This window comes from Heterodontus francisci, chromosome 23, assembly GCF_036365525.1.
Source record: "Heterodontus francisci isolate sHetFra1 chromosome 23, sHetFra1.hap1, whole genome shotgun sequence".
NCBI lineage: Eukaryota > Metazoa > Chordata > Chondrichthyes > Heterodontiformes > Heterodontidae > Heterodontus > Heterodontus francisci.
Window position 1 is genome coordinate 2,077,436 of NC_090393.1, and position 26,388 is coordinate 2,103,823.

The 26,388-nt window shown below is 49.2% G+C and overlaps 1 protein-coding gene across 10 annotated transcripts in view; it reads right to left on the minus strand.

Annotated features, from left to right (window-relative positions):
- dnah10 (dynein axonemal heavy chain 10) overlaps positions 1-26,388 on the minus strand; it is a 323,633-nt gene that overhangs the window by 28,808 nt on the left and 268,437 nt on the right. For 8 of the 10 annotated variants that reach the window (XM_068054492.1, XM_068054489.1, XM_068054490.1 and 5 more), the window contains 5 exons: positions 23,369-23,523; positions 20,268-20,451; positions 11,071-11,271; positions 8,260-8,469; positions 3,190-3,285 (listed from right to left, as the gene is read on the minus strand). In XM_068054492.1, the coding sequence (XP_067910593.1) occupies positions 3,190-3,285; positions 8,260-8,469; positions 11,071-11,271; positions 20,268-20,451; positions 23,369-23,523 (846 nt within the window). Of the gene's footprint in view, positions 1-3,189; positions 3,286-8,259; positions 8,470-11,070; positions 11,272-20,267; positions 20,452-23,368; positions 23,524-26,388 lie in introns of those variants that run through there. The other 2 variants (XM_068054496.1, XM_068054497.1) reach the window with 2 other exon arrangements.

Sequence of the window (26,388 nt, forward strand, 5' to 3'; positions counted from 1 at the left end):
CCCTGGGCCAGATGGGATTTATCCTAGGATTCTCTGGGAAGCCAGGGAGGAGATTGCAGAGCCTTTGTCCTTGATCTTTATGTCGTCATTGTCGACAGGAATAGTGCTGGAAGACTGGAGGATAGCAAATGTTGTCCCCTTGTTCAAGAAGGGGAGTAGAGACAGCCCTGGTAATTATAGACCTGTGAGCCTTACTTCGGTTGTGGGTAAAATGTTGGAAAAGGTTATAAGAGATAGGATTTATAATCATCTTGAAAAGATTAAGTTCATTTGCGATAGTCAGCACAGTTTTGTGAAGGGTAGGTCGTGCCTCACAAACCTTATTGAGTTTTTCGAGAAGGTGACCAAACAGGTGGATGAGGGTAAAGCAGTGGATGTGGTGTATATGGATTTCAGTAAGGCGTTTGATAAGGTTCCCCACAGTAGGCTATTGCAGTAAATACGGAAGTATGGGGTTGAAGGTGATTTAGAGCTTTGGATCAGAAATTGGCTAGCTGAAAGAAGTGGTGGTTGATGGCAAATGTTCATCCTGGAGTTTAGTTACTAGTGGTGTACCGCAAGGATCTATTTTGGGGCCACTGCTGTTTGTCATTTTTATAAATGACCTGGATGAGGGTGGAGAAGGGTGGGTTAGTAAATATGCGGATGACACGAAGGTCGGTGGAGTTGTGGATAGTGCCGAAGGATGTTGTAGGGTACAGAGGGACATAGATAGGCTGCAGAGCTGGGCTGAGAGATGGCAAATGGAGTTTAATGCGGAAAAGTGTGAGGTGATTCACTTTGGAAGGAGTAACAGGAATGCAGAGTACTGGGCTAATGGGAAGATTCTTGGTAGTGTAGATGAACAGAGAGATCTTGGTGTCCAGGTATATAAAATCCCTGAAAGTTGCTACCCAGGTTAATAGGGCTGTTAAGAAGGCATATGGTGTGTTAGCTTTTATTAGTAGGGGGATCGAGTTTCGGAGCCACGAGGTCATGATGCAGCTGTACAAAACTCTGGTGAGACCGCACCTGGAGTATTGCGTGCAGTTCTGGTCACCGCATTATAGGAAGGATGTGGAAGCTCTGGAAAGGGTGCAGAGGAGATTTACTAGGATGTTGCCTGGTATGGAGGGAAGGTCTTACGAGGAAAGGCTGAGGGACTTGAGGTTGTTTTCGTTGGAGAGAAGGAGGAGGAGAGGTGACTTAATAGAGACATATAAGATAATCAGAGGGTTAGATAGGGTGGATAGTGAGAGTCTTTTTCCTTGGATGGTGATGGCAAACACGAGGGGACATAGCTTTAAGTTGAGGGGTGATAGATATAGGACAGTTGTTAGAGGTAGTTTCTTTACTCAGAGAGTAGTAGGGGCGTGGAACGCCCTGCCTGCAACAGTAGTAGACTCGCCAACTTTAAGGGCATTTAAGTGGTCATTGGATAGACATATGGATGAAAATGGAATAGTGTCGGTCAGATGGTTTCACAGGTCGGCGCAACATTGAGGGCCGAAGGGCCTGTACTGCGCTGTAATGTTCTAAAAAAAAAATTTAGACTTAAATGTAGGGGCATTGGTAAAAAGTTTGTAGATGATACAAAAATTGGTCGTATGGTTATTAACAAGGAAGAAGGCTGTAGACTGCAGGCAGAGATCAATGGACTGGCCAGGTGGGAAGTGACAAATGCAATTCAATCCAGAGAACTGCGAGGTCGTGCATTTTGGGAGGGCAAATAAGGCAATGGAATACACAATAAATGGTCAGCTGCTAAGAAGTAAAGAAGAACAGAAGGAGCTGGAGTGCATGTCCACAGATCTCTGAAGGTCACAGGACAGATAGATTAATGTGGTTAAGGTGGAATAGGGAATAATTTTCTTTATTAGCCAAGGCATAGAGTATAAGAGCAGGGAGACTATGCTAGAACTGTATAAAACAATAGTTAGACAGCAGCTAGAGTACTGTGCACAGTTCAGGTCCACATTACAGGTGGGATGTGATCATTGCACTAGACATGATACAGAGAGGTTTATGAGGATGTTGCCAGGACTGGAGGATTTTAGCTATGAGAAAAGATTGGATAGGCTGGGGTTGTTTTCTTTGGAACAGAGGAGGCTGAGGGGAGATTTAATTGAGGTGTATAAAGTTATGGGTGGCCTAGATAGAGTGGATAGGAAGGATCTATTTCTGTTAGCACCGTGGTCAATAACCAGGGGGCACAGATATAAAGTAAATGGTGGAAGGATTAGAGGGGAGTGAGTTGAGGAGAAATATTTTCACCCAGAGGGTGGTGGGGATTTGGAACTCACTGCCTGAAAGGGTGGATGAGGCACAAACCCTCATAACATTCATAAAGGACTTGGATATGCACTTGAGGTGCTCTAACCTACAGGGCTATGGACCAATAGCTAGAAGATGGGATTAGACTGGAAGGTGGGATTAGACTCGATAGCTCTTTTACAGCCAGTGAAGACACAACAGGCCAAACGGCCTCCTTCTGTGCTGTAATTTTTTATGATTCTCTCCCTGACGGCCACCAGAGCTGTAGTTTGTGCTTCTGTGGAGATGAAGGCACCGACTGCCCCTTGCTCTTAGATTCCAGGAATTTTGGCAGTAAAAGCTTATTTGCACATCTAACCATCATTTCAGCCAATCTTAAACCAAAGTTACCCTGGCTGATTGGTAAACCCCACCTCGGCAAGGAAATTCCCAGCCAGAATGTTTCGTAAAAGATCCCACACTTATATAGCATCTCCTCGACCTCAGGATGTCCCAAAATGCTTGAATCAATGAAATACTTTTGAAGTGTAGTCACTGTTGAAGCAGCCAATTTGCACACAGCAAGCTCCCACAAACAGCAATGTGAAAATGGCAAGATAATCTGTTTTCGTGATGTTGGTTGAGGGATAAATATTGGACAGGACACCGGGGAGAACTCTGAAATAGTGCCATGGGATCTTTTACATCCACCTGAGAGGGCAGACAGGAGGACCTCAGTTTAAGGTCTCATCCAAAAGACAGTACCTCCAACAGTGCAGCATTACCTCAGTATGGCACTGGAATATGCGATCAGACTTTTGTGTCATAGAAAGAAATGTGTTTATAGTTAGTTCCAAGTAAAACATATTAAAATCTTTCAGAAATAATTAACAAACTATATTGTCGGTTGTAGATTACTATTCTACATAACTAAGGGTATGACAAGAAACACTGTACCTCTCCAATTAAATACTTCAGACTGCCCCAGGGAATTCTGGTGTCATTCTGTTCATAAGCCTTTGTCAGGTAAGTGTTCAGGATCTCCATACAGACCTAAGGTACAGGAACAAACAGACTGATGAGCTTCCGTGTTTGTGCCTTTGTGAAAAAAAGCATTGTCTGGCAAATATGTCAGGTTGGAAATAGGCAGAAAAATCTGATTAATTTGCATTATGGCGGAAGCAGGTGTGACAAAATGATACTTATTACTGTGATTTACGTCATTTTGTCAAACCATTTTCCCTGTTTTTACAACTTCATGAAGCTGCAGTGACAAATTACAGATTTGTCGTAAAGAAAGGTTTTGCATTTAAATAGCGCCTTTCATGACCTCATGATATCCTAAAAGGCTTTACAACTAATGAAGTACTTTTGAAGTGTGGTCACTGATGTAATGTAGCAAATGCAGCAGCCAAATTAGACACAGTAAGCTCCCACAAACAGCAATGTGATAAATAACCAGATTATCTGTTTTTAGTGACGTTGGTTGAGGGATAAAAATTGGCCAAGGATACCCGGAAGATTGCCCATCTCTTCTTCATATAGTACCACGAGACCGAAGGGGCAGATGGGTAGAGGCCTGCGACCCGACCCGAAACCGACGGGACCCGACATGTGTCGGGTTCGAGTCAGGTCGGGCCAAACTTCCGGGGCCAGCTTTCGTGCTCGGGTCGGGTCGGGCCAAGTCCAAGTCGAGTCGGGTTGGGTCAGGCCGGACACACACGGGAAGTGCTCTGCTGGTAAGTATTGAAATTAAAAAACTTACCTGAGCTGGGAGTCCGGGATGAAACGGAGTCTGCGCAGTGAGCGAGTGACGTCACTATGACGTCATTGCACATGCGCTGCAGCTTCTTACAGGTTCGGTGTCAGGAAGGTAAGTAAAGGGATGGTTGGGACGGGCTCGGGTCGGGTCGAGTAGTGGCAGGTTCGGATTGGGTTGGGCTCGAATCCACTGTGGTTCGGGCGGGTCCAGGTCAGGTTCTTTTTCCCAACCTAAAGCAGGCCTCTACAGACGGGCACTCAGTTTAGCTTCTCGTGAAAAACAGAAGCACCGACAGATTGAGTAAATTAGGCCCATATTCACTTGAGTTTAGAAGAATGAGAGGTGAACTCATTGAAACATATAAAATTTCTAAAGTGTTTGACTGGGTAGATGCGGGGAGGATGTTTCCCCTGGCTGGAGACTCTAGAACCAGGCAGCAGTCCCTCAGTACTGACCCTACGACAGTGCAGCACCTCAGTACTGACCTTCCGACAGTGCAGCACTCTCAGTACTGACCCTACGACAGTACAGCACTCCTTCAGTACTGACCCTCCGACAGTACAGCACTCCTTCAGTACTGACCCTCCGACAGTGCAGCACTCTCAGTACTGACCCTACGACAGTACAGCACTCCTTCAGTACTGACCCTCCGACAGTGCAGCACTCTCAGTACTGACCCTCTGACAGTGCAGCACTCTCAATACTGACCTTCCGACAGTGCAGCACTCCCTCAGTACTGACCCTACGACAGTGCAGCACTCCCTCAGTACTGACCCTACGACAGTGCAGCACTCCCTCAGTACTGACCCTACGACAGTGCAGCACTCCCTCAGTACTGACCCTACGACAGTGCAGCACTCCTTCAGTACTGACCCTCCAACAGTACAGCACTCTCAGTACTGACCCTCCAACAGTGTAGTGCTCCCTCAGTACTGACCCTCTGACAGTGCAGCACTCCCTCAGTGGGTGTTCAAGAAGGCAGCTCACCACCACCATTAGGAATGGGCAATCTTTGCCAGCAACGCTCACATCCGTGAACAAATATGAAAAAAATTCTATATTCACCCAGCGACAACAAACACTTCTATATTCACCCAGATTACTTTGCTACAAATTTCAGCATAGGTTTGCTGACTTTTGTGTTAGGTTTCTTATTAAATAAACTTCAGAAATACTCAATTTCAGTGATTAAGGTTTCTGAATACAATGATTACATAAAGAATCATATAGAAGTTTTCAGTTATACAGGGCATTAGTGAGACCACATCTGGAGTACTGCGTACAGTACTGGTCTCCTTATTTAAGGAAGGATGTAAATGCTTTGGAAGCAGTTCAGAGAAGGTTTACTAGACTAATACCTGGAATGGGTGGGCTGTCTTATGAGGAAAGATTGGACAGGCTAAGCTTGTATCCACTGGAGTTTAGAACAGTAAGAGGCAACTTGATTGAAACATATAAGATTCAGGGGGGGGTCTTGACGGGGTGGATGTGGAAAGGATGTTTTCTCTTGTGGAAGAATCTAGAACTAGGGGTCACTGTTTAAAATAAGGGGTCGCCCATTTAAGACAGAGATGAGGAGAAATTTTTTCTCTCAGAGGGTCGTGAGTCTTTGGAATTCTCTTCCTCAAAAGATGGTGGAAGCAGAGTCTTTGAATATTTTTAAGGCAGAGGTAGATAGATTCTTGATAAGCAAGCGGGTGAATGGTTATCGGGAGTAGGCGGGAATGTGGAGTTGAAGTTACAATCAGATCAGCCATGATTTTATTGAATGGTGGAGCAGGCTCGAGGGGCCGAGTGGCCTATTCCTGCTCCTGATTCGTATGCTCGTAGGTTTCGACAAAGAAACTGGCTAAGTTGTGTGGGTACCCGCCACATGGGAAATACATCGAATCATAGTTATTACTTCTGTTCCTTCAACCCTTTTACTTTCATCCAGCTATCGAAATCTAATCTTGAATGATATAGTTTCTGCCGCAATCACTAACCTTGGATGTGAATTCGTCACAATTCTTTGTATGAGAAGGTTTCTCCTGCTCTCTGTTTCTAAATCTCTTACCTTTAATCTTCTATCTACGGCCCTTTGTTCTTGAACCTTCAACTACAGGCATCAGTTTGCTTATAAGTCCCCTGTCCCTTTCTTTTAGAATTTTAAACACTTCGATCATATTGACCCATAATCTGCATTGTTCTCACAAAAAAAAGGACCACATTTTTTCAGTCTTTCGTCATATTCATATTTCCTCATACCAGGCAGCATTCCATTGAATCTGCATTGTAACTTACTTAAAACCTCAATACCCTTCCTAGTGCCAAGCCCAATATTGCGCACAGTGTTCTAAATGAGTTACAGTTTTATTTAATCTCATCATTACCTCTTGGCTTTTATATTTTTATCTTATGTGGTATATGAATTCCATTAGTTTTTTTTAATGTTGCATAAACTGCCATTAAACTCCAGTGTTTCCACAGCACTGAGTCTACTTCCAGTCAGAGCATAATTAATGTAATTTATATGCTGCTGTAGCATGGCAACACAGCGAACTGAAACTGCAACACTGGACGTGAGCATCTTAAAAACAGGGACTTTCCTCCCCATTTCCCCACACACCAAGTTCTTATTCTTATCCATGCTATCAAGAGGTTGTGAGCTTCCTAATGGGTGGAGCAAATTGTGGACCTCCTCATAGCTAGCTTAAGACAGAAATCTGTAATTATAAAATCATAGAATGGTTTCAGCACAGAAGGAGGCCATTCAGCCCATCATGTCTGTGCCGGCTCTCTGCAAGAGCAATTCACCTATTCCCACCTCCCCTCCTTTTCCCTGTAGCCTTGCAAATTTTTTCTCTTCAGATAATTTTCCAGTTCTCATTTGAAGGCCTCTATTGAATCTGCCTCCACCACACTCTCAGGTAGTGCATTCCAGATCTTAACCACTCGTTGCACAAATACGTTTTTCTTCATGTTGCCATTGCTTCTTTTGCCAGTCACTTTAAATCGGTGTCCTCTGATTCTCGAACCTTCCACCAAAGGGAACAGTTCCTCCCCATCTACTCTGTCCAGACCCATTATGACTTTGAACATCTCTATCAACTGTCCTCTTAATCTTCTCTACTCCAAGGAGAACTGCCCCAGCTTCTCCAATCCATCCACATAACTGAAGTTCCTCATTCCTGGAACCATTCTTATGAATCTTTTTAATGCCTTCACACCCTTCCAAAAGTGTGTCGCCCAGAACTGGTCACAATACTCCAGCTGTGGCCGAACCAGTGTTCCAAACAGGTTCATCATAATCTTCCTGCTTTTGTACTCTATACCCCATATGCTTTAGTAACTGCTTTCTCAACCTATCCTGCCACCTTCAATGATTTATGCACATATAACCCCAGGTCTCTCTGCTCCTGCACCCCCTTTAGAATTGTACCCTTTAGTTTATATTGCCTCTCCTCATTCCTCCTACCAAAATGAATCATTTCACACTTCACTGCATGAAATTTTATCTGCCACTTATCATCCCATTTCACCAGCCTGTCTATGTTCTCTTGAAGTTTATCACTATCTCCTCACAATTCACAATACTTCCAAGTTTTGTGTCACTCCCAAGTTTTGAAATTGTGCCCTGTAAACCCAAGTCTAGGTCATTAATATAGATCAAGAGAAGCAGAGGTCCTAACAATTACCCCTTGGGAACCCCACTGTAGACCTTCCTCCAATCTGAAACACAACCGCTCACCACTGCTCTGTTTCCTGTCACTCGGCCAACTTCATATCCATGTTACTACTGTCCCTTTTATTCCATGGGCTTTAACTTTGCTGACAAGCCTGTTTTGTGGCACTTTATCAAATGCCTTTTGGAAGTCCATGTACACCTCATCAACCCTCTCGGTCACCTCGCCAAAAAACTGAAGCAGTTCAGTTAAACACAATTTGCCTTTAACAAATCCGTGCTGCTTTTCCTTAATTAATCCACATTTGTCCAACTGACTATTAATTTTCTTCCGAATTATCATTTTTAAAAGCTTTCCCATCACTGAGGTTAAACTATGTTCCCCTCCTGCCTTCTATCTAGAACAATAGATAGAATAGAACAACACAGCATTTAGCTTGCAGTGCCATGGTCAGTCTGTTGGGGCCTCCGACTCACAAACAGAATTATTTCAAATTTTGATATTCAATGAACCAGTGAAATTCTTTTCACATCAATAGCTAAAATATATACAAACTAAAAGGATACATGGCAGGAAAGTTAAATCCAGAAGTCACTTTACCAGGAAATCAGATTCATTGAAATCATATGACACATTCCATCCGATCTTGCCATATTTTCTTCGCTCCTGGACAACAGCATGGAAGAACGCCAGCACATAGACAAGTGACTTGTAGGCAGTGTGGGGGCACGCGAGCAAGGCTTCATGACTAATCTTGAAGTAAGTAGCTCTCATGTTCAGCTTCAGACCATTGGGTGGTTCTGTAACGACCTGCAGTGACCATATATTGTTACTGGTCAGAGGGCAGTTTTGAATAACATTTTGTGATCAAATTTCTGATCTTCTGAGCAGCGCACTAATAATAATCAGCAAAACAAAGCTTATAAATGAGTAACATGGAGGTTGAGTCATAAGGATCTCAAAAATGCTTCTTCAGCTAACAACAAAAACTTGCATTTACATAGTAAAGCTTCCCAGGATGCTTAACAAGAAAGTTATCAAACAAAATTCAACATCCAGCTACTAACTAAGGAGCTACTAACTGACCAAAAGCTTGGTTGATGAGATCGATTTTAAGGAATGCCTCATAGGAGGAAAGACAGAAGGTCAGACGGGAGGTTTAGGTCGAGAATTCCAGAAGTTTGGGCCCAGGCAGCTGAAGGCACGGCCGCCAATGGTGGAGTGATTAAAATCAGGGATGTACAAGAGGCCAGAATTGGAGGAGCGCAGAAATCTCAGAGGATTCTAGACTGGAGGAGATTACAGAAATAGGGAGGGGTGAGGTCATGAGGGACTTTAAAACAAGGATAAGAAGTTTAAAATTGAGACATTGCTGGGTCGGGAGCCAATGCAGGTCAGTGAGTACGAGGGTGATGGGTGAATGGGACTTAGTGCACCTTAGGACACAGGCAGCGGAGTTTTAGATAAGCACAAGTTTACAGAGGGTAGGATGTGAGAGTCGAGCTAGGAGTGCACTGAAACAGTCGAAACTATAGGTAACAAAGGCATGAATGAGGATTTCAGCAGCTGAGGCAGAGGCAGAGATGGGCGATGAAGGTGGAAGTAGGCAGTCTTGGTGATGGAGATGGTATGTGGTTGGAAGCTCATCTTGCGATCAAATAAGATGGCAAGATTGCAAACAGACTGCTTCAATCTCAGAAAGTTGCCTAGAAGAGGGATGGAGCCGATGGCAAGGGAATAGATTTTATGGCAGGAATGAAGACAATGGCTTCGGTCTTCCCAATATTTATTTGGAGAAAATTTCTGCTCATCCAATACTCTATGTCGGACAATCAGCATGGCAAATCAGAGGCAGTGGAGGGGTCGAGAGAGGTGGTGGCGGTGAAGTAGAGCTGGGTGTTGTCAGGGAACCTGATATGTTTTCAGATGATGTCACCAAGGGGCCGTATGTTGATGAGTTGAACTCATAATCTTAACCAGTAAAACCAAAAGTTTCTTGTGTCTGCAAAGGTCCTATGTGAGGAGAATCTGGGCAGTCTCAATCCAGTTACTTTTTAATATTTTAACCTCAGAATGTTAGTGACGCTAGCAAGAGATTATTTCTTGCCCTGATAATTTAAGATTAAGTAACATAAGAGTCAGAAATAGAGATAAGGCAGTTGACCAGATACATGGTTGAAGAGCCAGGCTTTGTGAGGCTTTTGAAAGTGAGGAGAGTTTGCAAATCGGATATGTGAGACAGTACTCCAGAGTTGAGAGTCAAGACTGAAGGCGAAACAGGGGCATGGTTGAAGGTTTCAGTGACAGTGGGGGTGAGTTAAGGCTAGTTACATTATAAGGAAGGGATTAGGTGGACTTTGTAACAGAGATGATATGGTGTTTAAAGTTCCAGTCAGTGTTGGGTTCAATTTAAGTGAGCAACAGGATGTGACTACAGTGTGGGATCTGAACAATGTGGCTTCAGTCTTGTCAATAAAGCATCTGCCTCATCCTTCGCTTGATGCTAGCTCCTGTGAAGCTCTTTGGGATGTTTTAATATGTCAAAGGTGCTATATAAATATGAGTTATTGTTTTTGGTTGTTGGAGAGTCATGTGTGGTATTGTAGAGGTAAACACAATCCCACCTGGGTGGGTGTGGTTGGATTTGTTAACGGGGGCAGTGAAAACTGAATGAAGCTCAGCTCTGCGCTCCCCTGTCCTCTCCCCTCCTAAGGGTGGTAAGCTGATGCAGTTTTATTAATTCAGCTGAAAATGGGTTTACCACCAAAATTTAGCATTTTTAATCAGCGTCTGCCGTCCTCCACCTGTGCACAACCAGTTAAAAATCACTGAAAATGACTTAAAAAGGATGCTGAAACCTTTAGTAGTTTCATTGGTGAACATTAGGAAGTTTCTTAGTAAATTAATTATTTATTATTTTTGATATAAAAAAAAATGTTGAAATGTGCCTGGTTGTGCCTGTGTGCCCAAGAAAATGAGCACAACTTGAAGACCCTCCCAAACTAGTGCACTAAGCAGAATCTCGCCATTTCCAACCGAGGGTACGGACAGTTTTATGGGCGGCGCCTGATCCAGGTAAACTAAATCTTGAACCAATCTAACTGATACAGAAAATATAAGTCTGAGTGGTTTTGAGCTTAACTCACGTTCAAAATTCCCTGATCTTTTAGCCCATTCCACCCAGATTGTGTTGAAAGTACTGGCACAAACCAGTGGAAACTCGACCCGTGTCGAGACTGATAATTGAAGCAATAGGCATTTGGGCTAGGCACTGGAAGCTGCAAGAGCCCATGGCCAGCTTTAGATATAACCTACAACAGAGGAGGAGAAATACTAGCACTCTAAATATATTATTTAAACTTTACCATTATTATTTGCCTAATATTGGAGTGCTAAGATTTCTGAATGTACCTTAAGTGAGTTCTGAAGTATTCCAATTGGGAAGTCTTGGATAGGATCAGTGGTGAGCCACAAGCGGAAGTCAGGATGGGGCTTGTGCCTCATATCCAGCGCCTTCTCCAGTTCTTTCAGCCATTTTACAAGAAGGTGACAGTTCTGCAACATAAGCCACTGTCCACGGGCTGCAGCCGTCTCCAGCATCTGCAGCGCTACCTAGCAAACAGAGAGGAAAGGAAAACCTCACATATTTGCACAGTGTGATCAAAGTCACACTACAGCCCATCAGTGTTACTGGAATGCAGAGCTTATTTCTGCAATGAAGTAATACTGTAAGCTGCAATAACATAAGTATCTTTCTTGAGTCAATGCATCTTGTTGACACAAATACATCATGTATTACACCTGTGGCTTCATTTCATCAGGGAACACTAGAATGGCACTATGGGGCTGTGAGTAGAAATTACTGAGTGATACTAGTGAAAAAGCATTTACCACATTATTTGTTATTCTTCTATCTGCTATTACAATGCAGGCTTTACCGAGTTTATTTTAAATGGGTTAAAATATACGATGGAAGAATGTCATATAAACATATTAAACATTCATGTGCCAATATCGTAGTGATGTCTAGGCTTCGTTGAAGTATTGAGTCAAACAGACCAAGATTCCAGGCATGAGCCGAGACTGGTGCCTATCCCAGGCAGGAGCCTAGACTGGTGCCGATCCCAGGCAGGAGCCTAGACTGGTGCCGATCCCAGGCATGAGCCTAGACTGCTGCCTATCCCAGGCAGGAGCCTAGACTGGTGCCGATCCCAGGCAGGAGCCTAGACTGGTGCCGATCCCAGGCATGAGCCTAGACTGGTGCCGATCCCAGGCAGGAGCCTAGACTGGTGCCGATCCCAGGCATGAGCCTAGACTGCTGCCTATCCCAGGCAGGAGCCTAGACTGGTGCCGATCCCAGGCATGAGCCTAGACTGCTGCCTATCCCAGGCAGGAGCCTAGACTGGTGCCGATCCCAGGCAGGAGCCTAGACTGGTGCCGATCCCAGGCATGAGCCTAGACTGGTACCTCTCCCAGGCAGGAGCCTAGACTGGTGCCGATCCCAGGCATGAGCCTAGACTGCTGCCTATCCTAGGTTGAAACCTAGACTGGTGCCTACCCTAGGCAGGAGCCTAGACTGCTGCCTATCCCAGGTGGGAGCCTAGACTGCTGCCTATCACACGCAGGAGTCTAGACTGGTGCCTCTCCCAGGCATGAGCCGAGACTGGTGCTTAAACCAGGCAGGAGTCTATACTGGTGCCTATCTTAGGTTGGAACCTAGACTGGTGCCTACCCCAGGCAGGGGCCTAGACTGCTGCCAATCCCAGGCATGAGCGGAGACTGGTGCCTATCCTAGGTTGGAGCCTAGACTGGTGTCTATCCCAGGCAGGAGGGTGCCTATCTTAGGTTGGAACCTAGACTGGTGCCTACCCCAGGCAGGGGCCTAGACTGCTGCCTATCCCAGGCATGAGCGGAGACTGGTGCCTATCCTAGGTTGGAGCCTAGACTGGTGTCTATCCCAGGCAGGGGCCTAGACTGCTGCCTATCCCAGGCATGAGCCTAGACTGCTGTCTATCCCAGGCAGGAGTCTAGACTGGTGCCCATCCCAGGCAGGAGCCTAGACTGGTGCCTATCCCAGGCTGGAGCCTAGACTGGTGCCTCTCCCAGGCTAGAGCCTAGACTGCTGCCTATCCGAGGCAGGAGTCTAGACTGGTGCCTATCCCAGGCTGGAGCCTAGACTGGTGCCTATCCCAGGCAGGGGCCTAGACTGGTGCCTATCCCAGGCAGGGGCCTAGACTGGTGCTTATCCCAGGTTGGAGCCTAGACTGGTGCCTATCCCGGACAGGTGCCTAGACTGGTTCCTATCCCAGGCAGGGGCCTAGACTGGTGCTTATCCCAGGTTGGAGCCTAGACTGGTGGCTATCCCAGGCTGGAGCCCAGACTGGTGCATATCCCAGGCTGGAGCCTAGACTGGTTCCTATCCCAGGCAGGAGCCTAGACTGGTGGCTATCCCAGGCTGGAGCCTACACTGGTGGCTATCCCAGGCAGGAGCCTAGACTGGTGCTTATCCGAGGCATGAGCCGAGACTGCTGCCTATCCCAGGCTGGAGCCTAGACTGGTTCCTATCCCAGGCAGGAGCCTAGACTGGTGCCTATCCCAGGCAGGAGCCTAGACTGGTGCTTATCCAAGGCATGAGCCGAGACTGCTGCCTATCCCAGGTTGGAGCTTAGACTGCTGCCTATCCTAGGCAGGAGCCTAGACTGGTGCTTATCCCAGGTTGGAGCCTAGACTGGTGGCTATCCCAGGCTGGAGCCTAGACTGGTGCTTATCCCAGGCTGGAGCCTACACTGGTGGCTATCCCAGGCTGGAGCCTAGACTGGTTCCTATCCCAGGTTGGAGCCTAGACTGGTGGCTATCCCAGGCTGGAGCCCAGACTGGTGCATATCCCAGGTTGGAGCCTAGACTGGTGGCTATCCCAGGCTGGAGCCTACACTGGTGGCTATCCCAGGCAGGAGCCTAGACTGGTGCCTATCCAAGGCAGGAGCCTAGACTGGTGCTTATCCGAGGCATGAGCCGAGACTGCTGCCTATCCCAGGTTGGAGCTTAGACTGCTGCCTATCCCAGGTTGGAGCTTAGACTGCTGCCTATCCTAGGCAGGAGCCTAGACTGGTGCTTATCCCAGGTTGGAGCCCAGACTGGTGCATATCCCAGGTTGGAGCCTAGACTGGTGGCTATCCCAGGCTGGAGCCTAGACTGGTTCCTATCCCAGGCAGGAGCCTAGACTGGTGCCTATCCCAGGTTGGAGCCAAGACTGGTGCTTATCCGAGGCATGAGCCGAGACTGCTGCCTATCCCAGGCTGGAGCCTAGACTGGTTCCTATCCCAGGCAGGAGCCTAGACTGGTTCCTATCTCAGGCAGGAGCCTAGACTGGTTCCTATCCTAGGTTGGAACCTACACTGGTGGCTATCCCAGGCTGGAGCCTAGACTGGTGCCTATCCCAGGTTAGAGCCTAGACTGGTACCTCTCCCAGGCAGGAGCCTAGACTGGTGCCGATCCCAGGCAGGAGCCTAGACTGGTGCCGATCCCAGGCATGAGCCTAGACTGCTGCCTATCCCAGGCAGGAGCCTAGACTGGTGCCGATCCCAGGCATGAGCCTAGACTGCTGCCTATCCCAGGTTAGAGCCTAGACTGGTACCTCTCCCAGGCAGGAGCCTAGACTGGTGCCGATCCCAGGCATGAGCCTAGACTGCTGCCTATCCCAGGCATGAGCCGAGACTGGTGCCTATCCCAGGCAGGAGCCTAGACTGCTGCCTATCCCAGGTGGGAGCCTAGACTGCTGCCTATCACACGCAGGAGTCTAGACTGGTGCCTCTCCCAGGCATGAGCCGAGACTGGTGCTTAAACCAGGCAGGAGTCTATACTGGTGCCTATCTTAGGTTGGAACCTAGACTGGTGCCTACCCCAGGCAGGGGCCTAGACTGCTGCCAATCCCAGGCATGAGCGGAGACTGGTGCCTATCCTAGGTTGGAGCCTAGACTGGTGTCTATCCCAGGCAGGAGGGTGCCTATCTTAGGTTGGAACCTAGACTGGTGCCTACCCCAGGCAGGGGCCTAGACTGCTGCCTATCCCAGGCATGAGCGGAGACTGGTGCCTATCCTAGGTTGGAGCCTAGACTGGTGTCTATCCCAGGCAGGAGTCTAGACTGGTGCCCATCCCAGGCAGGAGCCTAGACTGGTGCCTATCCCAGGCATGAGCCTAGACTGCTGTCTATCCCAGGCAGGAGTCTAGACTGGTGCCCATCCCAGGCAGGAGCCTAGACTGGTGCCTATCCCAGGCTGGAGCCTAGACTGGTGCCTCTCCCAGGCTAGAGCCTAGACTGCTGCCTATCCGAGGCAGGAGTCTAGACTGGTGCCTATCCCAGGCAGGGGCCTAGACTGGTGGCTATCCCTGGCTGGAGCCTAGACTGGTGCCTATCCTAGGCAGGAGCCTAGACTGGTGCCTATCCCGGACAGGTGCCTAGACTGGTTCCTATCCCAGGCAGGGGCCTAGACTGGTGCCTATCCCAGGCAGGGGCCTAGACTGGTGCCTATCCCAGGCAGGGGCCTAGACTGGTGCCTATCCCGGACAGGTGCCTAGACTGGTTCCTATCCCAGGCAGGGGCCTAGACTGGTGCCTATCCCAGGCAGGGGCCTAGACTGGTGCTTATCCCAGGTTGGAGCCTAGACTGGTTCCTATCCCAGGCAGGGGCCTAGACTGGTGCTTATCCCAGGTTGGAGCCTAGACTGGTGGCTATCCCAGGCTGGAGCCCAGACTGGTGCATATCCCAGGCTGGAGCCTAGACTGGTTCCTATCCCAGGCAGGAGCCTAGACTGGTGGCTATCCCAGGCTGGAGCCTACACTGGTGGCTATCCCAGGCAGGAGCCTAGACTGGTGCTTATCCGAGGCATGAGCCGAGACTGCTGCCTATCCCAGGCTGGAGCCTAGACTGGTTCCTATCCCAGGCAGGAGCCTAGACTGGTGCCTATCCCAGGCAGGAGCCTAGACTGGTGCTTATCCAAGGCATGAGCCGAGACTGCTGCCTATCCCAGGTTGGAGCTTAGACTGCTGCCTATCCTAGGCAGGAGCCTAGACTGGTGCTTATCCCAGGTTGGAGCCTAGACTGGTGGCTATCCCAGGCTGGAGCCTAGACTGGTGCTTATCCCAGGCTGGAGCCTACACTGGTGGCTATCCCAGGCTGGAGCCTAGACTGGTTCCTATCCCAGGTTGGAGCCTAGACTGGTGGCTATCCCAGGCTGGAGCCCAGACTGGTGCATATCCCAGGTTGGAGCCTAGACTGGTGGCTATCCCAGGCTGGAGCCTACACTGGTGGCTATCCCAGGCAGGAGCCTAGACTGGTGCCTATCCAAGGCAGGAGCCTAGACTGGTGCTTATCCGAGGCATGAGCCGAGACTGCTGCCTATCCCAGGTTGGAGCTTAGACTGCTGCCTATCCCAGGTTGGAGCTTAGACTGCTGCCTATCCTAGGCAGGAGCCTAGACTGGTGCTTATCCCAGGTTGGAGCCCAGACTGGTGCATATCCCAGGTTGGAGCCTAGACTGGTGGCTATCCCAGGCTGGAGCCTAGACTGGTTCCTATCCCAGGCAGGAGCCTAGACTGGTGCCTATCCCAGGTTGGAGCCAAGACTGGTGCTTATCCGAGGCATGAGCCGAGACTGCTGCCTATCCCAGGCTGGAGCCTAGACTGGTTCCTATCCCAGGCAGGAGCTTAGACTGGTTCCTATCCTAGGTTGGAACCTACACTGGTGGCTATCCCAGGCTGGAGCCTAGACTGGTTCCTATCCCAGGCTGGAGCCTAGACTGGTTCCTATCCCAGGCAGGAGCCTAGACTGGTTCCTATCCCAGGCAGGAGCCTAGACTGGTTCCTATCCCAGGCAGGAGCCTAGACTGGTTCCTATCCTAGGTTGGAACCTAGACTGGTGCCTATCACAGGCAGGAGCCTAGACTGGTTCCTATCCCAGGCAGGAGCCTAGACTGGTTCCTATCCCAGGCAGGAGCCTAGACTGGTTCCTATCCCAGGCAGGAGCCTAGACTGGTTCCTATCCCAGGCAGGAGCCTAGACTGGTTCCTATCCCAGGTTGGAACCTAGACTGGTGCCTATCCAAGGTTGGAGCCTAGACTGGTGCCTATCCCAGGCATGAGCCTAGACTGCTGCCTATCCTAGGCAGGAGCCTAGACTGGTGCTTATCCCAGGTTGGAGCCCAGACTGGTTCCTATCCTAGGTTGGAACCTAGACTGGTGCCTATCCTAGGTTGGAACCTAGACTGGTGCCTATCCTAGGCTGGAGCCGAGACTGCTGCCTATCCCAGGCAGGAGCCTAGACTGGTTCCTATCCTAGGTTGGAACCTAGACTGGTGCCTATCCCAGGCAGGAGCCTAGACTGGTTCCTATCCTAGGTTGGAACCTAGACTGGTGCCTATCCTAGGTTGGAACCTAGACTGGTGCCTATCCTAGGCTGGAGCCGAGACTGCTGCCTATCCCAGGCAGGAGCCTAGACTGGTTCCTATCCTAGGTTGGAACCTAGACTGGTGCCTATCCTAGGCTGGAGCCGAGACTGCTGCCTATCCCAGGCAGGAGCCTAGACTGGTTCCTATCCTAGGTTGGAACCTAGACTGGTGCCTATCCCAGGCAGGAGCCTAGACTGGTTCCTATCCTAGGTTGGAACCTAGACTGGTGCCTATCCTAGGTTGGAACCTAGACTGGTGCCTATCCTAGGCTGGAGCCTAGACTGGTTCCTATCCCAGGCTGGAACCTAGACTGGTGCCTATCCTAGGCTGGAGCCTAGACTGGTTCCTATCCCAGGCTGGAGCCTAGACTGGTGCCTATCCTAGGCTGGAGCCTAGACTGGTTCCTATCCCAGGCAGGAGCCTAGACTGGTTCCTATCCCAGGCAGGAGCCTAGACTGCTGCCTATCCTAGGCAGGAGCCTAGACTGGTGCTTATCCCAGGTTGGAGCCCAGACTGGAGCATATCCCAGGTTGGAGCCTAGACTGGTTCCTATCCCAGGCAGGAGCCTAGACTGGTTCCTATCCCAGGCAGGAGCCTAGACTGGTGCCTATCCCAGGCAGGAGCCTAGACTGGTGCCTATCCCAGGCAGGAGCCTAGACTGGTGCCTATCCCAGGCAGGAGCCTAGACTGGTGCCTATCCCAGGCAGGAGCCTAGACTGGTGCCTATCCCAGGCAGGAGCCTAGACTGGAGCATATCCCAGGTTGGAGCCTACACTGGTGGCTATCCCAGGCTGGAGCCTAGACTGGTTCCTATCCCAGGCAGGAGCCTAGACTGGTTCCTATCCCAGGCAGGAGCCTAGACTGGTGCCTATCCCAGGCAGGAGCCTAGACTGGTGCCTATCCCAGGCAGGAGCCTAGACTGGTGCCTATCCCAGGCAGGAGCCTAGACTGGTGCCTATCCCAGGTTGGAGCTTAGACTGGTGCCTATCCCAGGCAGGAGCCTAGACTGGTTCCTATCCCAGGCAGGAGCCTAGACTGGTGCCTATCCAAGGCAGGAGCCTAGACTGGTGCCTATCCCAGGTTGGAGCCAAGACTGGTGCTTATCCGAGGCATGAGCCGAGACTGCTGCCTATCCCAGGTTGGAGCCTAGACTGGTGCCTATCCCAGGCAGGAGCCTAGACTGCTGCCTATCCCAGGCAGGAGCCTTGACTGGTGCCTATCCCAGGCAGGAGCCTAGACTGCTGCCTATCCTAGGCAGGAGCCTAGACTGGTGCTTATCCCAGGTTGGAGCCTAGACTGGTGCCTATCCCGGGCAGGTGCCTAGACTGGTTCCTATCCCAGGTTGGAGCCTAGACTGGTGGCTATCCCAGGCTGGAGCCCAGACTGGTGCATATCCCAGGTTGGAGCCTAGACTGGTGGCTATCCCAGGCTGGAGCCTACACAGGTGGCTATCCCAGGCAGGAGCCTAGACTGGTTCCTATCCTAGGTTGGAACCTAGACTGGTTCCTATCCCAGGCAGGAGCCTAGACTGGTGGCTATCCCAGGCTGGAGCCTACACTGGTTCCTATCCCAGGCAGGAGCCTAGACTGGTTCCTATCCCAGGCAGGAGCCTAGACTGGTGCCTATCCCAGGCAGGAGCCTAGACTGGTTCCTATCCCAGGCAGGAGCCTAGACTGGTGCCTATCCCAGGCAGGAGCCTTGACTGGTGCCTATCCCAGGCAGGAGCCTAGACTGCTGCCTATCCTAGGCAGGAGCCTAGACTGGTGCTTATCCCAGGTTGGAGCCTAGACTGGTGCCTATCCCGGGCAGGTGCCTAGACTGGTTCCTATCCCAGGTTGGAGCCTAGACTGGTGGCTATCCCAGGCTGGAGCCCAGACTGGTGCATATCCCAGGCAGGAGCCTAGACTGGTTCCTATCCCAGGCAGGAGCCTAGACTGGTGCCTATCCCAGGCAGGAGCCTAGACTGGTGCCTATCCCAGGCAGGAGCCTAGACTGGTGCCTATCCCAGGCAGGAGCCTAGACTGGTGCCTATCCCAGGCAGGAGCCTAGACTGGTGCCTATCACAGGCAGGAGCCTAGACTGGTGCCTATCACAGGCAGGAGCCTAGACTGGTGCCTATCACAGGCAGGAGCCGAGACTGGTGGCTATCCCAGGCTGGAGCCTACACTGGTGGCTATCCCAGGCAGGAGCCTAGACTGGTGCCTATCCCAGGCAGGAGCCTAGACTGGTGCCTATCACAGGCAGGAGCCTAGACTGGTGCCTATCACAGGCAGGAGCCTAGACTGGTGCCTATCACAGGCAGGAGCCTAGACTGGTGCCTATCCCAGGCAGGAGCCTAGACTGGTGCCTATCACAGGCAGGAGCCTAGACTGGTGCCTATCACAGGCAGGAGCCTAGACTGGTGCCTATCCCAGGTTGGAGCCTAGACTGGTGCCTATCCCAGGTTGGAGCCTAGACTGGTGCCTATCCCAGGTTGGAGCCTAGACTGGTGCCTATCCCAGGCAGGAGCCCAGTGGTGCCTATCCCAGGCTTGGTGGGTTAGGGGCACACTGGCCTTAGCCAATCAGTGGACCAAGCTTCCTACTTCCTGGTCTCTACCTAGTATCACCTGCCGGAAAGTGCATGCCAGGTGAGAATGGTTCAGATAAAGCCTCTCTCTGGGCAAAAATAACTGATCTAGGTTCACACATAAAGAATGCATATTGAAGCAAGCTACTGGAACTTTGTAGAACTGATCCCTAACAGACACCAGCACCTTGAGGACAGGAAGGGAAAAAGTTGGAAATAAAGGAGCTGTTTCATAGTGCATGAGATATATACCACAATGTAAACGTGTTAACCCCACCCCCATTCTGTTCAAGCTTCCACTTGTTCCAGATCTCGGGAATTGCCACACTGCATGTGGACATATGGCACTATAAGCTCGGCCTGTAGTGTGTAGGCAAAAGCACAGTGTTGGTACTCCAAGAAGTAGAACAGGGACAGCTGTATGAACATATATTGGCTGCAGCTCCACTAACAAAGTTGAGGGGCAGTTTTGATGGTGCACCTCAAAGTAACTGGGCCATCTCAATGGTTTTAAATATTATACAGTGGGAACAATCAATTGCCCGGTTAAGGTTCAATGAGTTTTCTCCATTATACTTGAATAGAGATGGTTTATATACCTTTTCTTGCCCTTGTCCCATTGCAAGGAACTTAAGTCTACTTGTTCCAAAACCTGACCGCTCAGCCAGCTTTGTGAGGTCAGAAGCTGGATCAGAGCCAGGACTCAGGATAAAGACAATGGGAGAATTTGCTGTGCTTTGTTCAAAGATGGCCTCGAAACTAATGACGGGTGGTTGAACAAACCTGGTGGAAATTGAAATGGATTAAATCAGCACTCATGCATGTGTTATCAAAATGGATAATTAAGAATTCAAACATTTTTCCGTTAAATGACATTTAATATTGTTTTCCTAAATCTATTGGCAGCTGTGTGATGTACTGTTATAAGAAGACTGTACTCCTAATGAGGCTAACAAGATGCTAACAAACTGCTGCATTAGCCTTTCGTCACACTTTGATTGCCAGAAAGTTCCTCTTTACTGGATGGATTATTACCAGCAAAACAAAAATCCATAAAACCAAACTTGGATTAGAGCTACTTAATGAGCTAAATAAGGAGGGCCTATTGCAGAGAAACCCTTTCTAATTCACCAGTGGTGCAGGGGCACATCTGCAGGTTTCCCTTTATCTATTAGTTACAATGGGTTCTAATTGTATTAGCTCAGGGACTCGGATTACAGGCTGCCACCTGATATTCCTCAACCAACACTGCACCACTGCAGCACAATAACAGCCATCCACACATATTCATTTTAATAAAAGAAATACTGCCTTCCAGCTTACAAGTATATTGTTAACTGGAAAAGTAATTTTTGTTTTATTCATTCATGGGATGTGGGCGTACCTGGCCAGGCCAGCATTTATTGCCCATCCCTAATTGCCCTTGAGAAGGTGGTGGTGAGCTGCCTTCTTGAACCGCTGTAGTCCACGTGGGGTAGGTACACCCACTGTGCTAGCAGTTTTTTTTTTTTTATTTCCAAAATATACTTTATTCATAAACATCTGTAAAAATTACATTGCCAGACAGTTTCCAAACAGCACCAAAAAATACAAACATTGCAAGGGAGATCAGTTTCCTTCAATACTGTCATGAGTTTCTTCCCAACCCTTCCGTTTCACAATTGTCATGTCAATTACAGTTTTACATTTACAGCAATTCAGAATATTAACGATACAGTTCGAGGGGTTTCCCATGGATCCAGCCCCTCAGTCCAGCTTGGTGGGGGAACCTTACACTGTGGTCTTTCCCCATTGAGCCTTTGCTGCGGCTGCCCCAAGCTTTAGTGCGTCCCTCAGCACGTAGTCCTGGACCTTGGAATGTGCCAGTCTGCAACATTCGGCGGTGGACAACTCTTTGCGCTGGAAGACCAGCAAGTTTCGGGCAGACCAAAGGGCGTCTTTCACCGAATTGATAGTCCTCCAGCAGCAGTTGATGTTTGTCTCGGTGTGCGTCCCTGGGAACAGCCCGTAGAGCACAGACTCCTGTGTTACAGAGCTGCTTGGGATGAACCTTGACAAAAACCACTGCATCTCTTTCCACACCTGCTTTGCAAAGGCACATTCCAGGAGGAGGTGGGCGACCGTCTCTTCCCCACCACAGCCAACGCGGGGGCACTGTGCGGAGGGGGCGAGACTTCGGGTGTGCATGAAGGATCTGACGGGGAGGGCCCTTCTCACCACCAGCCAAGCTACGTCTTGGTGCTTGTTTGAAAGTTCTGGTGATGAGGCATTCCGCCAAATGACTTTGACGGTCTGCTCGGGGAACCATCCGACAGGATCCGCCGTTTCCTTTTCCCATAGGGCCTTGAGGACATTCCGTGCAGACCACTGCCTGATGGACCGGTGGTCAAAGGTGTTTTTCCGCAGAAACTGCTCCACGAAGGATAGGTGGTACGGCGCCGCCCAACTGCATGGTGCGTTCCGCGGCAATGTGACCAGGCCCATCCTTCGCAACACCGGGGACAGATAGAACCTCAGCACGTAGTGACACTTGGAGTTTGCGTACTGGGGATCTACACATAGCTTGATGCAGCCGCACACGAAGGTGGTCATCAGGATGAGGGCCACGTTGGGTACATTTTTCCCGCCCATGTCCAGAGATTTGAACATCGTGTCCCTCCGGACCCGGTCCATTTTAGATCCCCAGACGAAGCGGAAAATGGCTCGGGTGACTGCCACGGCGCAGGAGTGGGGTATGGGCCAGACCTGTGCCACGTAGAGCAACAACGTGAGCGCCTCGCACCTGATGACCAGGTTCTTACCCACAATGGAGAGAGATCGCTGCCCCCACATGCCCAACTTTTGTCGTACCTCCACTGTGCTAGCAGTTAGCTACAACTGAGTGGCTTGCTAGGCCATTTCAGAGGGCATGTAAGAGTCAACCACATTGCTGTGGGTCTGGAGTCACATGTAGGTCAGACTGGGTACAGACAGCAGATTTCCTTCCCTAAAGGACATTAGTGAATCAGATGGGTTTTTACAAAATCAACAATGGTTTCATGGCCATCATTAGAAGATCATTAGACTAGCTTTTTAAAAAAAATTCCTGATTTATTAATTGAATTCAAATGCCACCTTCTGCTGTGGTGGGATTTGAACCCATGTCCCCAGAGCAATACCCTGGGTCTCTGGGTTACTAGTCCAGTGACAATACCATTACGTCACCGCCTCCCCGTCGGCAGTTCCAAAAGGGGTGATTGATGACTGTTGTAAAAGAATTAATTTGGCCCTATTTTCCTGATAAACTCATGCAGAACAAGAAAATCCCAGCTTGATGCTTCATTACTCGCTGTAAATATCTGAAATTGAAAGATTGCACAAGCATTTCTGCAGCAAAACATAGCCAATCACTTCACAACAAAAATGCTGTGGATTAAGAAATGGCTCCTCACATTTCTGTAATTGCACTTTCCCCTGTACAAAAATTTAAAGAGAAGTATCTCTTTAGATTGTACATTAGAAAATATGTATTTATGAAGCTGCAAAAAGCTTCAGTAGTCAAAATGTTAAGAGCATAAATATCTACCAGACTTGGCCTAGAATGTGCCCTGGTGCAGGAAGCTGATCTACTTTTTTATGACCAGGTTATTGATATTGAATTTCTCTGCAGCTGCAGTGGGATGATTCCTTGCCCAGGTAATGTGGTAATTCAATCACTTACTTTTCTCCCATTGTGATGGTGATATAATCCATCACTGCACGGTAAACACGATCGACCCGGAAACAGCGCAGCAGAAGTAGCTTCTGGAAATGATCCAAACTGCCCTTGTAATGAAGAGGGAATTCAACCTGTTCTGGTGCATCAAGGTCATACCACTGGGAGAAACAGCACAGAACAAAAAACACAACCAATCAACCATTGCATGTTTGTGTACAGAGGTGTCGAGTGTTAGAATTCAAACAGTTTACTCAGATTCAATGGTGAAATAAAACACGTTAGCATTTAAATTACCAGAAACATATTCCTAAATTACATTATCAGCATTGTCAAATAACAAGTACAGTGCAGTGATGCAGTCCAGAGTTATCCAATGGTGAGCGGTGGTGCTCCTGATTCCACTCACACTGAGAGAACAAGCTCAGCCATGTTTCCCCACCAGTAGAGATCAGTGCCCACTTCACCCACACTCAACACATCTCAGGTGATTACCCATCACTCTCCTGGCACAACAGCCACTTCCATGGACCTTCTCTCAATCATAAGGTCAGAAGTGGGGGTGTTCGCTGATGATTGCACAATGTTCAGCACCATGATTACAACAATGATGATTGCACCAATGTTCAGGTGAGATTTACTGCCCTTGACATCAAGGCAGCATTTGACCGAGTATGGCATCAAGGTGCCCTAGCAAAACTGAGGTCAATGGGAATCAGGGGGAAAACTCTCCACTGGTGGAATTGTAACTAGCGCAAAGAAAGATGGTTGTGGTTGTTGGAGGTCAATCATCTCAGCTCCAGGACATCACTGCAGGAGTTCCTCAGGGTAGTGTCCTAGGTCCAACTATCTTCAGCTGCTTCATTAATGACCTTCCTTCAATCATAAGGTCAGAAGTGGGGATGTTCGCTGATGATTGCACAACGTTCAGCACCATTCGCAACTCCTCAAATACTGAAGCAGTCCATGTAGAAATGCAGCAAGACCTGGACAACATCCAGGTTTGGGCTGATAAGTGGCAACTAACATTTGCGCCACACAAGTGCCAGGCAATGACCATCTCCAACTAGACAGAATCTAACCATCTCCCCTTGACATTCAATGGCATTACCATCACTGAATCCCCCACGATCTATATCCTGGGGGTTACCATTGACCAGAAGCTGAACGGAACCAGCCATGTAAATACTGTGGCTACAAGTACAGGTCAGAGGCTGGGAATTCTGCGGAGAGTAACTCACCTCCTGACTCCCCAAAGCCTGTCCACCATCTGCAAGGCACAAGTCGAGAGTGTGATGGAATACTCTCCACTTGTCTGGATGGGTGCAGCTCCAACAACACTCAAGAAGCTCGACACCATCCAGGACAAAGCAGACCCCTTAACTGGCACATCATCCACAAACATTCACTCCCTCCACCACTGACGCACAGTGGCAGCAGTGTGTACCATCTACAAGATGTACTGCAGCAACGCACCAAGGCTCCTTAGACAGCACCTTCCAAACTCGCGACCTCTACCACCTAGAAGGACAAGGGCAGCAAATGCATGGGAACACCGCCACCTGCAAGTTCCCCTCCAAGCCACACACCATCCTGACTTGGAACTATATCGCCGTTTCTTCACTGTCGCTGGGTCAAAATCCTGGAACTCCCTTCCTAACAGCACTGTAGGTGTACCTACCCCACATGGACTGCAGCGGTTCAAGCAGCTCACCACCACCTTCTCATGGACAATTAGAGACGGGCAATAAATGCTGGCCTAGCCAGGGATGCCCACATCCCATGAACGAATAAAAAAAAACCCTGAGGCCCCTCCTTTCTAAATTCTTTCTGCCTCCCCCTTTCCCTCTTGAAAAGTGATCAGAATCATTCTCCCAGCTGAGAAATTATACCAACATGGGGATTATTGAATTGGAAAAAATAAGCTGAGACGAGGACGAAACTGTATATAAATAATTCAATGAACAATTTTCCATGTCAGTTATTGTTAACGTACTCTTACATTTACACTTTAAATACCTTCACATCCATCTCTGTGTACCACATTCTCAGGGTTTATATAACCTCCACTAGGGCAGGACCTTTAGCCCCTTAAGGGGGCGAGCATAAAGCTGGGTGCGCATGCAAATTTGCACCACCAGCTGGTGTGATGGTTTGCCAGTACCAGCCCACTCCTGGATCATTTTCCTGGAGGCGGGATGGGGGTCATCAAGGAAACCCACCCACAAGTGGAGGGCAGCCAACTGAGCTAATTAAAAACCTATTAAGGCCTATTGTCAGAAGCCAACTGGAACTTTCCAGTCGCCCTCCGAGCCCCCACCCATCTTCCAAGGTATCGGGGACTAGGCCAGCTGGACCAAGGGCCCAGCACTCCAGGCAGGCTTTGAGGGCCTCCACTCTCATGTGGCAACAGCTGCGACCACAGGCTGCTGTGTGGAGGGAAGGGCAGCCCCCTCCACAATGATGGCCTGGCTACTGAGGCCATTTTTTATATTAATGTTTAAAAAGTTGGAGAGAGGATGCCTCCATCTTGAGGCACCCTCTCGCTCTCTCTTTTATCTGAACTGCAGGCTTCATCTCCTCCTGAGCTGGGGGGCCTCCTACAGGCCCTCCAGCTTCAATAGACCACCTGCAATCCTTAATTGGATGGCCAGCCCACCCTCTGGCTACTAATTGGCCAATTTGGGGAAAATCATTGCCAGGTGACTGTTTCTCACACACTGGCCAGAATTTTACCCTAGGCGGATGGAAGCCGGCCAGCAACTGGAAAGTTGGTGGCGAACCAGCTTCCACCTCGCCTGGGGATCTGACCCATATTTTTCAGGTCGCCGGGCTTCAATTGTTGAGGTGGGACTTGCATCCGCTTGAGATAGGAAGTCCCGCAAAATAGAGCTGCTGGCCAATCAGCGGGCCGGCAGCTCTTAGCGCCAGGGAGAGGTGGCCACTGCTGGGACTACAACCTAGCATCAAGAAAAGATGTCGGGGAGCCTCGAGCAAAGGTAGGTTTTGGTTGCCTCGCCAGGGGT